Source organism: Nanorana parkeri, unplaced genomic scaffold, assembly GCF_000935625.1.
Source record: "Nanorana parkeri isolate BGI_ZX_2015 unplaced genomic scaffold, ASM93562v1 scaffold600, whole genome shotgun sequence".
Taxonomy (NCBI): domain Eukaryota; kingdom Metazoa; phylum Chordata; class Amphibia; order Anura; family Dicroglossidae; genus Nanorana; species Nanorana parkeri.
The window spans coordinates 821736-835436 of record NW_017306868.1 but is presented as its reverse complement, the minus strand read 5'-3'; the positions used below and the strand labels follow the sequence as shown (position 1 = coordinate 835436).

The 13701-nt window shown below is 41.7% G+C and overlaps 1 protein-coding gene across 2 annotated transcripts in view; it reads left to right on the top strand.

Annotated features, from left to right (window-relative positions):
- Window positions 1-13372, top strand: part of PNKP (polynucleotide kinase 3'-phosphatase) — a 41670-nt gene extending 28298 nt beyond the window's left edge. For both annotated transcript variants that reach the window (XM_018562795.1, XM_018562794.1), the window contains exons 9-17: window positions 523-571; window positions 1029-1099; window positions 1173-1265; window positions 5116-5212; window positions 7701-7762; window positions 8926-9035; window positions 11061-11148; window positions 11232-11299; window positions 13221-13372. In XM_018562795.1, coding sequence (XP_018418297.1) covers window positions 523-571; window positions 1029-1099; window positions 1173-1265; window positions 5116-5212; window positions 7701-7762; window positions 8926-9035; window positions 11061-11148; window positions 11232-11299; window positions 13221-13341 — 759 coding nt within the window. In that variant the 3' untranslated portion in view covers window positions 13342-13372. The remainder of the gene's footprint in view (window positions 1-522; window positions 572-1028; window positions 1100-1172; window positions 1266-5115; window positions 5213-7700; window positions 7763-8925; window positions 9036-11060; window positions 11149-11231; window positions 11300-13220) is intronic.
- The last annotated feature ends 329 nt before the right edge of the window (window positions 13373-13701 follow it).

Sequence of the window (13701 nt, the reverse complement as noted above, 5' to 3'; positions counted from 1 at the left end):
ATGGCACCGCAGCTACGCCCCCCGCCCACAGTGCAATCGCCGGCACCAGAACGCGTGGGACAGCAATCGCACTGGACCTGAACGCGGGCACCGCTGTGGCACGCGTTCTGGTGCTGGTTATCTCACTGCGGGCGGTGTGGCCTTGCTGCAGTGGTGTGACCGTAGCCTCAAGCAGAACCATTGGGTAGCACTGCAAAGCAGAAAGCAGTGCTTACAGGGAGAGTGTGATGCACAGAGAACAAGAGCAGTGTGATAAATTCTGTGTAAATCACAAGACTGGCATTGACGTTATCTAAACCAATTGATATGTCCTTCAAATATGTTCAGCTGTTTCAGAAAGTTTACTGATGTGGTCTATGGATGCACTTAAATTCATGTATTTTTCTGAGTATATGGATGTTTTTATACAATAAAAATTCCTTTATTATAAAATATTACAGTAGGGAAAGGCGCCTCTTTTCCTTCTTTTATGTTCAGCTGTTTAGCTAGAGTTAACTTAATGTGTGTGTCTGTCTGTTCCAGGCTAATGATGGTATCAAAGTGCAGAAAGAAGATTGTTTATATGTTGGAGGTAATTATATTTCTTTATAGTTTTATATAGAACAGGGAAGGATTCAAACCCCTATCAAGTTTTTAGACCTGTCTGTATGCCTGCTGAGGAGATTTGCCCTCTCGAGATGTCCTGGTGACCTTTGTTATCGTGGCTAAGTGAGAGAAAATCCGCAATTTGGAGATCTCACTAGAACAGGAACTCTTGCAGTGGGAACACCTGTACTTGTGACAACTGCCTAAGAGAGGAATTCCCATCACTTTGTAGAGATCTTCTGTTTCTTCCTGTTGCTTATTTGGGACTAGAGGTGAAGGGAAATCTCTTCAGAGAAACAAAGACTGCAAAACATTATTGGGTGAGTTTTAATCCTTCCCTGAAAAAAAAAAGAACCTTTGGCTGTACATTCACTTTAATTACGGTAAACTAGAGTGATATCATAAGGGGGGTCATGGTAAGTGAATTTATTTTGTCAACACAGATGCTGCTGGGAGACCTGCAAATTGGGCACCAGGCCGCAAGAAGAAAGATTTCTCATGCAGTGACCGCTTGGTAGGAAGTTGCAAAGCAGAGTAATCTGGCTATTAATTCCATTTCTTGTACTAATTTTTGTAATGTTCTGCAGTTTGCTCTTAATATCGGCATACCGTTCTACACTCCAGAAGAGTTTTTTCTTGGATGGAAGAAGGCTCAGTTTCAGTTTCCTGCCTTTGACCCAGTAAGTCTTATGTTTGGGGGCATTATGTGTGCCGGGCATTATGTGTGACGGGCATTATATGACATAATTTCTTTCAGAATCCATCCAGTATATGTTTCTGTCTAGTATAGACATAGATTAGTTTGGTTTGTGCTAATGCCTTGTTCAGGATCAAGGAAACATCTCCCTGAGGTTCCACCTACCGTGGAACACAGATCTTTGATCCGTTTCTACTGCCGGTTTGCAGTGACGCTTGGTTACCTTCAGCTTGCTCAACCACCGATCTTGAACCTTGCTGCCAGTGATCCAGCTGCCCAGGTTCTGTAAGTAACTGAGGCCTTGGATCCTTCCTTGAACAATTCTAGATAAATGGGGGGAGGGGGAATAGATAGTCCTGCAGTTGCGCGTAAAACACAGCACTTAATAGGTCCTGTTCTACTTATAGCGCATTCCTTTATAGTGAGAACCACCATAGCTGTGAGTCTGGTTTTCAGGTAGTGTTTTTGTCAGCTCGCTCATCCTCTATTCATTCAGGGTGTTGCTGCCTCCTCACCTCTTTCTGAAGAGGGTTTTTTCAGTTATTCAGGGGGCTAATGTTTCAGATTACCCAAATGATTTCTGACCCTGCATCTTGCCCAGCAGTCTCTGAATCTGACCTTCCAACTGCTTTGGCTGCCTCAAGTCTGTCTACCACTGACCCCCTATCTGATGCTATCTCTAAGTGAACAGTTCTACCCTGAGGAGTCACAATCCACAGCTAACTTAAGTTGAAGAAGGGTTTGGTTTTTTTGCCTGTGATAACTGCAATGCACATTACTCTGGAGCTGCAGGATCAGCCTGTCGCTACTACCAGATAAGTCTCTGGCCTTGGTTCTTTAGGCCTTCTAAGGCTGCCAGGACCTTACCTTGTTTGATTTGTTTCTCTATTAGAACTGGAGGCCCTGAAAAACTAATCTACCCTCTTAAAAGTTTTTAGTTTCTCTGTATCCTCTCAGCGGCGAGTTAGCTAAGAAAGGGTCTGTCCTTATATTTAATCTGGCCATTTCTCGACTAAACAAAGTGACCATCAAACTGGTGGAGGATGCTACTTCTTTCAAGCCCCATACAAACAAGAGACCAACAGATTATGGATTGCATGGACCAGATGATCTTGGCGTTAAACTTTAGCTGTGATGGGGACGGAAAACTTTGCTTCAGAGCTGCGTTGGATGGTATCATCGAGGATGCTATCTAGGTTAAGAGTACCCATCTTTACAAGCTTTGCAAGACCAAGTATCAGGCTCTTAAGTCCTCTCCATCCTTGCTTTCTCAGAAGAGCTTCTTGCACTATTTTAAGCCCTTGGCCTGAAAATTGGGTCCTCCTAAGGCTGTACCCTAATCCACCCCTAATGTCTGGCATTTCTAGTCCGCCAGCTCTGCCCTCCTCTGCATTAAGATGCGCCCCCACATGTGAGAGTAGGTGGACATCTGTTGGCTTTTTCAGACACTTGGAAATCTTCCATCCCCCATGCCTGGTTGCAAGTAGTGGTATCTCAGGGTTACAGGCTTGTGATTCTTTCCCTGCCCCCTCCTCACTTCTAGTGTCCAATCTGCAATGTCCTCCTAATGCCTTAAGGACCTTCATTGGCCCCTCTTCGGGCTCCTGCGCCAAGGTGGCATTGCCCCAATCCCTGCTGGGGAACACTTTAAAAAATTATATTCCAAACTGTTTACTATTCACAAGCCCAAATGGCATCCACTCCATCTTGGACCTCAAAGCTATAAATGTCTTCTTTCAAGCTCACAAGTTCCAAATGGAATCCACAAGCTCATTCACTGCTTCTCTCCATCAGGCAGATTTCCTGACCGTCCTGAATATTAATGATGCATATTTACAAATATCTATCTTTCTGGCACACCAGCATTATCTGCGGTTTGTGGTGGACTTTCAACTACGAATTTGCGATCCTCCATTCCTAAAATAAATTGGTCTTGATATGTGTGACTGAAAGCAGTGTTAAGTTATAAGCTTCTTCAGAGAAAAGTGCAAATGTTTACATTTATTTGTAAAGTGCTGTGAAAAAGTGTAATTGCTGTATGCGTAAGTATTAAAGAATATTTCTTGATTGTACATCCCAGGACACAGGGAGTTAATTCTGAAATGCATGGGTTATGCAGCTACCTTAAAGAATTTGGACACTGGCAAACCAAAACTGTATAACCCCTCCCACTTCCAGCCTGCATAGATTTTTCCTTAGGTGATGGATTCCTTTTCTTCACTGAGAGAAGCATATTCCTTTTCTGCAGTTTTTATGCTCAAGATTTATCTAACAAGTTTCCCTAAGCTGCTCACAGCCACTCTGGCACCTAACAGCAGCTGTCTGATTCGGTTTTCTCCTCGGCAGAGCCTTGGCGGGACCGTACCTAGACCCCTCTTGAAGGAAGTTGTGGGGCTGACCTGTAATGTGCTTAGGGCACTGGATCCTGCATGTGGCACTCACCTTAACACTTTGTGCAGCACGTGTGCAGCTGCCGCAGGGTGCTATACATATCCAGGACCATTGTCCATTTTATTGTAGCCCTGTAGACATCAGGGGGTTATGCCTAGCAGGGAGAGCAAATATTGGATACGGTATGTCCCCTTTAAATGACCATGCTGCTCCCATCTGGTTGCTATTGCTAAGGGTAAGCAATTAAGGCAGAGCTAGTCCCTGCTGGAGGTTCCCTTGTAGAAAACCCCTCTCTGTAAAGATTGGGGCTGGTGTGACTCTGCACTGCTACAAAGGGGCAGTGCAGAGTCACAGCAGCCCCACATTGCTTCACTGGATGTCCTGCCTACAGTGTTGCATGTGATGTACTTGGAGTACATCACAGGACCCTGCTCTCTGGTTTTCTATGATCATCTCTTGTACTGCTTGCTACAAAGCAGTGGGAGGAGTTATACAGGGCTGCCCTAACATCCTTGGTTTGCCAGTTATGCAACGCACCCTCGAACCTCCACAGTAGTAAGTACATAGGGTTCCCTCTCAGGCAATGGCAGATGGAGGGATATATGAGCAGTAGGCTCTAAGGCCACGCAGTCTGTTTCTGCTAGCCCATTGCTTCTTGCCACAGGGTTTTCCTCAGCACTCTCCTCTACCTTGCTTTCCAGGGAGTTCTTTTCAGTAACGGCTTCCCCGCTTTAGCATTTTCCTGTGACCTTCCTCTGTCTTCCGTTGCATGTCTTCAAAAAGAAGATGACGAGGCTGGTTCTAGTTCTGTGGACTCAGCCCAGGAAGAGGACCTGTCTCCTGATGTCTCTTTTATGCTCAAGGACACTATTTCTGTAATCATGGATGCATTGCATGATTATTTGCAGTTAGAGCCATTTGCTTCGGCCTTGAAAAAGGTCACTTGCTGAGGGTCAGGTAAGCCAGAACTAGTACCTGCTGGAGGTGCCCACTGTAGAAGCCCTTATCATCCTTGAGGGTCCCTATATCGGGCAGCCAGCTTCTTGGTCCAGTCTTGCTAGTTAGATTCAATGTACCATCACTCAAGCCTATGAGTTAAGGGGTAAAGTTCTTCCCTTTTCCAGTAAAGGATCATTGCTGCTTCTTGGAACTCGGTTTAACTGCTTTTGGACATCCCATCTATTCCAGAAAATCTGTTTCTTGGAGTACATCACAGGACCCTGCTCTCTGGTTTTCTATGATCATCTCTTGTACTGCTTGCTACAAAGCAGTGGGAGGAGTTATACAGGGCTGCCCTAACATCCTTGGTTTGCCAGTGTCCAATCACCTGGAAGTAACTGCATAACCCATCCATTCCAGAATTAACGGAAAATGGATTTTAAAGGTAAGACAAAAATCCTGTTTTTAGTTTGTTTGCTTACATGCTCTTGTTCTGTTTATAGAAAAAACTGGATCAAAATGGGGCACTCTGTGATCCCCCGTCTTCCTCTCTGGTGTCGTCTTCTGCAGAGGTTGTGGTTACTGTTGGCTTTCCCGGAGGTAAACCTCATCACAGATTTAACATTAATGGTGTGGCAGAACTCATTTGCTATCCTAAAACTCCACTCACTTGATATTTTTTTTACTAAAACTAACTTTACCATGGTAGGTCATGGGAATTTCACAACTGCTGACAACCATGCCTTCATATTGGCAGAATCTAAACTTTCCTAAAGAGTAAAATATGGAAATAAGTGCAAACTTTGTGCACAGGTCCAAGGTTGTTGTATACTCCGTCATATTTATCTTCATTAGGTTTGTTTTAAAAAATGTTTTATACATTTCTTTGATTTCTGACATTTTTACTGCTGTAAAAGTTGTGTTTTTGAGCCTCTTATGTTACTGCAGTCTCCCAGGGAGGGTGTGTCTTAAAACAATAATCCCTGCTGTCTCTAATGACATGAAACATCCAGGGACCATGGGATCTTATTTAAGACACAGATTGGAACGACTGTGTTATCTCTATGGGTTGAACTCGATGGACATGTGTCTTTTTTTCAACCTGACTTACTATGTAACTATGTAATCTTGGCTTAGACTAGGTTGTATGTGCGGACAAAGTCTAACATTAACATATTCAGCAGAGCTCTCTAAGTTGTAAACAGTTTCCCATGATATGTCTTTCTAAAAATGCTCAAGCACTAAAAAATATCTTATGATCCCCCCAGAAATAAAGTCAGCTCCTAACTTTCTGTAGCGGGCTGACAGCACTGCAAGTGCTGCATTGATATCCAAAGCGATGTTGTCAGCTCTGCCTGACTTCTACTCAGCTGGACTATGTCAGCACATCCACACTTTCAAGATAACATGAGGAAATGTTCATATATTGGAGATTTTGCTCATACATACTTTAAGGGCAGTGTTTTTTATTTATGGTAAGATAAAAGTTCTTGTTTAAAACCCAATAAAAATATTTCGAACAAATCGGAGACCGCATGACCAGTGTTGCCCTGTATGAGAAACAACAAAACTGTGGGCCAGCCCAGGGTGTAACCCCTCCTAGAGTGAAGAGGCACTTTCCACAGTCTTCTGAGACTTCTTCCACCTATTCATCTTTGCACCGTCAAAATAAACTCCTATGTCCCTGTCTGCAGTACTGAAATCTTTGTGCACATAAACAACTCTACACTATCATGACACTTTCCACTCCTTTCCCATTATATCTTTCACAAAATACATATATATGCTCTGACCTGTTAGAGCATTTTCTCTCAGTGCCTCTTCCAAGCATTGGGTGCACTGTCATACTCTCCATACGTCTTTCCTACACATACTGCCCACTGGCATACCCTCCGCATTCCTGTCCTGCACATACTGCCTACTGGCATACTTTCCGCACTATCCCTGTTTTTTTACTGTCCGTCAACATGCCCTTCGCCCATGCATATCGCCTGCCATCACTTCACTCCCACGCGTACTGCCCACTGCCCCTTTACACCCCTCTGCACATTCTGCCTGCTGTCATACCCTCCCAACTCCTCCCCTGCACATACTGTCACTGTCTTATTAACTTAAGGGAAAGCTGTTGTGTAGTTTAGTAGGAGAGACTTCGGATTTCAGTGCAGCAGAGGCAGTATTGTCAGCTTACTATAGGTAAAGGTGCGGAATTCTTTAATTATTTATTTATTTTCTGTATTTGCAGCATTTTTAAAGGAACGAACATAGGAAAATGTGCATGTATTTCAGAGATGTACTGAATCTGTTTTTTTTTTATTTATTATTATTTCATTTTACCCAGACATATACACTTTTATCCTACCCAGGGAGCACTCTGTTCCTGAATGCATGTTCTGTACTGAGGGCTGGATTTCTTTTGTTCTTCTCTGGCTTTAAGAACTTCCATTGGTTACCGAGACTTAACTTTGCCTTGTTTATCAGCAAGGTAGAAACTTGATTCCAAGTTCAGAATCAGAGCAGAAGTCAAGGCCTCTGTATATAACATGCTTCCATAATGGGAAGGTGGTAAGAGTTTTAATCTCTTCAAGACCAGAGGGAGTCCCTTTTAAACCTTGTATCTAAATAAGATGGTTATATTTTTTTCTGATTGGTGGTTCCCTGGGTCTTCAGGGCACAAAGTAAGAATAAAAGGAGCACACTTGCAAGCAACACAAGGTATTTTTAATTTGTTGCCTTCATGTCACCTGACAGGTTTAATTTGAACTTTTCAGCACTACCCATATCTGAAATATCTTTGTGTGGTGTGTTTAGTCATGAATGCACATGCCTGCATTAGATGTACAGAACAGTTACATAAATATCTGTAAATGTTACTTTCTTTTTTCTTGTTGGATAACATTGTATTTTTGGTGTACAGAAGCAGCAAAAAGGAAAAAAAGTAATCTGTTTTATTGATACTTTTGAAATGTACTCCTCATGATTTGATTACTAGGGCTTTGCAATGTTCATATATTTTCTCATATACCTAATATTTGTAAGGTATACAAAGATAATCAGATTAGCCTTCAACAAATGTATTGTCTGTTTTTAGCTGGAAAATCAACTTTCATAAAAGAACACCTGCTCCAGAAAGGCTATGCATGTGCCAACAGAGTAAGTAGATGTGAAAAAACAAACAATTAAATATTTGAAATTACATGTGGCGAAAAATGTAATTACAGTCTGAAGAGAGTAGTTAATGATATAGCCAAGTCAAAGCATAGCCTATGTCCTCATTGGAGAGATCTCTTGTTTCTTTAGTCATCAGTGAGCCACCCTCACTGTAGTAGTAAGTGTGGGGGAACCATCCCCATCAAGGAGGTTTTGAATAGCGTAGGGAAAGGTTAGAACCTGCTTAGACAGCAATAACATATTTTACTGGGGTTGTATCCTTTTCATACGCTATCCAAAAGTAAAAATTGTTTTTTTTTTTATGTAGTTAACAATGTGTTGCTTTGGGCATCCCAGTATTTTCCTTTGACTTGTATTAAAACAGATTGTAACATTTTTGTCCTAGAGAGGTTGTTGTCTATCCTCTCAGAAGGGAAAATATAGTATTTAGTTAACCTGAAAAGAAAAATCTCAGCACAAGGCATTTTAGTATGAGAAAGGTATACCATGATGAGGTACAGTAATGCCTCTCAAAACATGTCCTTTTTGTTTCATTAAAGGGATTTTGATTCTCCATCGTCCAGTCAGGTAAAAGTGCTGAGGTGTTGGTCATCTGCAAGAAGATCTTGGCAGACTGACCTACAGGGAGAGCTGAGTAGTCAGGGACTTTGTCAGAACAGTGATTCTCTACATTAGCAGAGACCACGTGACCAAAGCCTTGGCGTTGGTAACATGGCACAGGAGAGATGCTACTACAATGCTATTACAATGCAATTAATATATTATCTATATATACATTTTTACACTTGGTGTAAAAGGAAGTCTGAGGCCAGAGATATGGTAGCTGTCCTTAATGGGCTGGTTTTTACAGAAACTGTCCTTGGGCTATCATCCAGATCCTTGCTTTATTACCTAATGACTCACTGACCTTGAACTTGTAGGACTGGAACTCTGACTTATCAAATTTCATTAGCTGCTTATTTGAGGTTAGTGACTCACTTTGTAATGATGTCAGCATCAGAATAGCAGCCCTGGGGCTTACACCATTGAGAAGTGGTAGCGGCAGCTTCTTTACTCTAGCCTCACCATGTCCCTTAAGCTCTGTCAGGAAAGAAATGAAAGTTTCCCATAGTTTGGCATTACAATCTGTACTGTTGATGTTTTAGGACACTCTTGGAACATGGCAGAAGTGTGTAGCAGCCTGTGAAGAAGCTCTGAAAAATGGTAAGAGTATTGTTATCGATAATACCAACCCAGATGTGGAGTCCCGTGGGCGGTGAGTATGCTGGTTTAACCACTTGCTGACCGGGGTGTTTAGACCCCCCTTCTGTCCAGGCCATTTTTCAGTATTCAGCGCTGGGGTACTTTGACATTTATTCCGTCATGCAGCGCTGTACTGAAATAAATTTTATACCATTTTTTGGGGACAGATAGAGCTTTATTTTGGTGGTATTTAATCACCACTGGGGTTTTTATTTTTTACTATATTAAGGAAAAAGTACAGAAAAATTTTGGGGGAAAAAATGTTTTCCCTACGTTATGTTATAAATCAGTTATTATTACCAAATTTTTGGCAAAATATAAAAGACGGGGTCACGTCGGGTAAATAGACACCAAGCATGTCAAGCTTTAAAATTGCGTGCGTCCGGGAACTCGCAAAAACTACCATACCCAAAATTGGCCATAGGCAACGCTTTAAAAGCTTTTACCGCTCATCAGGTTAGTGTTATCAGTGATTGATGGGCCGAGAATTATTGCTCTCACTGCGATGTTCGCGGCGATACGTAACATGTGCGGCGTAATGGATGCAATCGTCGTTTACGCACTTAGGCGCACTCGAAGCATGTTTGCATGTGTATGCGGGGGACTTAAAACAAATGTTTACATTTTTTTATTACCTTTTATATGTGACTTAATTTTTTTATATTTTTTTGTAACTAATTTAAACATTTTTTTTTCACTTTATTGCTATCACATAGGGGACTAACAAGCCCCCTTTGTGATAGCCAATTTTCAGTGACGGGTCTTCTTTATGGAGACATCAGGGGTCTTTAAGACCCCTAATGTCACCTAGGGACCCCCAGAGAAGCTGATGAAGCAAACACCTGCTTCACCAGCTTCTCTCCGGTTTCTGTACCGGAGAGTGACACTGAATGCAGGAAGTGATGTAATACACATCACCGCCTGCATTCTGAAGAGGAGGAGGAGATCAAACTGAGCTCGTGTACTGAGCTCCGTTTGATCTCCGGCCGCAGAGCTGCTGTGCTGGTCCCGGGCTCACACCGGGCACAGCGGAGCTCGGGATCGCCGGCTGCGGCAGAGGGGGGGGCGCACACCCGCACGCTTGTATGTAAACAGCCATCGCCGGCTGTTTACATTGCAGGCTTATTTCCCGCTCTTGCGCGCTGCCTACCCGCATTCAAGAAGCCGCTGTCCGGCCGTTTAATTACAACGGCCAGACCGCAGGTGGTTAACCAGTTGGCTTTTTTTTTGTGTATCTCTGTGTTTTATATATTCATTTTGCACAGCTTAAAGGAATCCTGTCACTTAAAAAAGAATAATATTCCTCTGTAATTCCTTACTTTGCTCTGTTGAAGAGCAGCGGCATCCAGCAAAATCTCCTCCACCTCTACACTTTGGAAAGTGTTGGATGTCTGTCTACCTCACAGCGCACTGTGGTTGGGATCCATCCTGGCTGCAGTGCTCTCAGCATATAGCGGACAATAGCCCACTATATACTGTGTTTTGGGTCATGGGAGGATGATAGTATATGTCCTCCAGTAAACCTAAACAGAACTATGGGATAAAAAGGTTACCCCATAGTTCTCTTTTAAGGTCTAAGGTAAGATTTTGACTTAAGGTATGCTGATTCTTGGGCCTTTCCTTTAGTCTAGCACCTTTGAAACACTTACTAGACAACTGTTGATAGCTCTGTCTGGGCCCCACCATTTCTACCTGTTGGCAGTGGATCTGCGGTAGTGAGAGGCATTATTTGATGAACTTTTACTCAAGGTAATAAAGAAAGGATAATGATGACAGACCTGGAGTATGCGCCTTCAAAAACAACAGTGTCAGCTTTCAGTATTGAAATGTTTCTTTATAACTGAGCATGTATTCAGAATTTGGCAACCTACTGCAGTATTTTGTCTTCCTTCTCTGTGTGCAATACAAAATCATAGACAGGAGTATAAAGTCGGAACTTGCCAGCATCAGGGGGTAGTTCAGCAGTGACGGTACAGTCATAGCAGCAGGTGACGTTTAGAATAATGTAGTGTTCTAATATCATGGTGTAATATCTCAGGTACATCAGCTGTGCACAGAAAGCAGGAGTTCCAATTCGATGTTTCCTCTTCACTGCCACCATTGAACAGGCCAAACACAATAATAGGGTAAGTGTCGAAGACACTTGCAGTCTAAGATCTAACTGTGCTCTCTAATATGTGGCTACAATGCTGTACTTTACGTTTTGCAGTTCCGAGAGATGACATTCACGGGTAAAGGACACGTTTCGGTAAATGACATGGTGATCAACAGCTACAAGTACGTTTTAATCTCTTCAAGACCAGAGGGAGTCCCTTTTAAACCTTGTATCTAAATAAGATGGTTATATTTTTTTCTGATGAACATGCTGTGAAGTGCTTTATAGTGTTGAAAATTTGTCTCTGTATGTTCCTTAAAGAGTTAAGCTGGGTAAATACAGATTCAGGAGGAATCAGACGAAATATGTTCTTTGGTGGCCCTATACACTCAGCAAAAGGTGGTCATTAGATCGACTTTTGTAAAATGGACATGCTGGAAAATCGGCGGCCAATCGGCTACAAGCACTATTCAGGTAGTCTGATGGCCACTGCCCTTAGAATACAATGTACACAGCGGGCGCCTCGTCCATCCACAATGTTAGCATGGATGGAGGAATCTGTCATATTTTTTTTCATTAAGCCTGTGAGGCTGAACTAAGAAAATATGTTTGTGTGTACCCAGCTTAAGGATGGCCTTAAACCCAGTACTGCCCTAAATCAACAGCACAATGCAGCACTTGGGTGAGGATTGGGCTAATTAGGATTATCATAAAGTAGTAACACTCCCCGCCAACTGTTTGAAGTGCATGTTATTGAACACACAGTTTTTTTAAACTAATGTGTGATAGGTGCAGATCCTAATTGCAAAAAAGAGGAATAGGGAAACTTTGAATTTCTTTTCTGATTCCTGCTAGGAAGTTTATTGCTTAACTCGCAAAATATTTGTAATACTATTCAACTACTCTTGAGATACTGCCAGCCAACATAGCCAGGTTCCTGCCAGTACAATTTAGCATGTTAATCTTGGTCAAGGACCTACCCCCCAGCCTGTTGATTGGGCAGTAAAGGAGGAGCATTACACGTGAAACTCGAATAATTAGAATATCGTGCAAAGTTCATTTATTTCACGAATGCAACTTAAAAGGTGAAACTAATATATGAGATAGACTCATTACATGCAAAGCAAGATAATTCAAGCCGTGATTTGTCATAATTGTGATGATTATGGCTTACAGCTCATGAAAACCCCAAGAACCCCAAATCCACAACCTCAAAAAAGTAGATTATTACATGCAATCAATAAAACAAGGATTGTACATAGAACAATATCGGACCTCTGAAAAGTACAAGCAGGCATATGTACTCAGTACTTGGTCTGGGCCCCTTTTGCAGAACTTACTGCAATTACTTTTGCACGATATTCTAATTATTCGAGTTTCACCTGTACACTAATAAGATCTTCCCTGTTTTCTCTTCTGTCAGACTATTCATAGAATTAGATTGAGAGTGCGGTACTCGGCAATAGGGCTTGACTAACCAGATCAACCTTTCTCAACCTTTTTACCTTGGAGAAATCCTTGAAAATATATTTAGGTCTTAGGGAACCCCTGCTGAAAATGATATATAATCATATACGTGATTACTAAGTTGCAGACAGAAAACCATAATGTAGAGGATTTGACTTTCATGATAGATCTTTTTTTTAACAACCCCCACCACATGCACACTCATGCACACTTCCTGTTCTATACAACAAAATATTTTCAATAATATTCATTAAACCAAATATAGAATAATGAAGAAACACTGTCAATAAACATTTTAGTGTTGCCTGATCAGTAGAGAAATGGCCCCTTACATTGGTGGTCAGTGTGAAAATGCCCCTTGCATTGGTGCTCAGTGGGGAAATCCCCCTTTACATTGGTGATCGGTGTAGAACTAACCCCATACTGTGGGTGTCAGTGGAAAATTCTGCTCATTAGCGTTCAGTGCAGGTGGGATATCGGTGTGTTCCTAATAACCTCTGAAGAAACACTAGGTTTTCATGGAACCCTGGTTGAGCAAGGCTAGACTAGAGCATTTGCAGTTATAAAACAAACATATTTTTTAGCAAAGATAATTTGTATGTTTTAATAGTTTGCATATCATTTGTATTTGTACAGGAGTAAATTCGTGGCACCGTCTTTAAATGAAGGTTTCAATGAAATTCTGAAAATTAATTTTGTGCCAAGTTTCAAGAATCCAGAGCTAAAATCTCTATATCTGCAGTTCTCAGAAGGCTAAATGGAGTCACTGATTTGACACTCGGAACTAAGGAAGAGTGATATATTTCTGAATTAAGAAATAAAAACTGATGTACTGCAGTAGAATTTAGTAACCACAACTCAAAACTGCATGGACGGCAGTCTAATAAACGTCACTTTTTGATTGGTTACACTGAGTTTCAACACCTCAGTGTGCTTTTGATTTTTGCAATCAAGTATGTCAGTTTACTATGTAATATATTATGTTTACTACAAGAGGCATTATTTTGATTTACTTTCATTTCCATAATTGAGACTAAAGAAGTGTTTTATACTTGGCTACTGATTCTTTTATAAAGTAATAATTTAGGCCTTCATGCTAATAAATGGTAACAGTTTA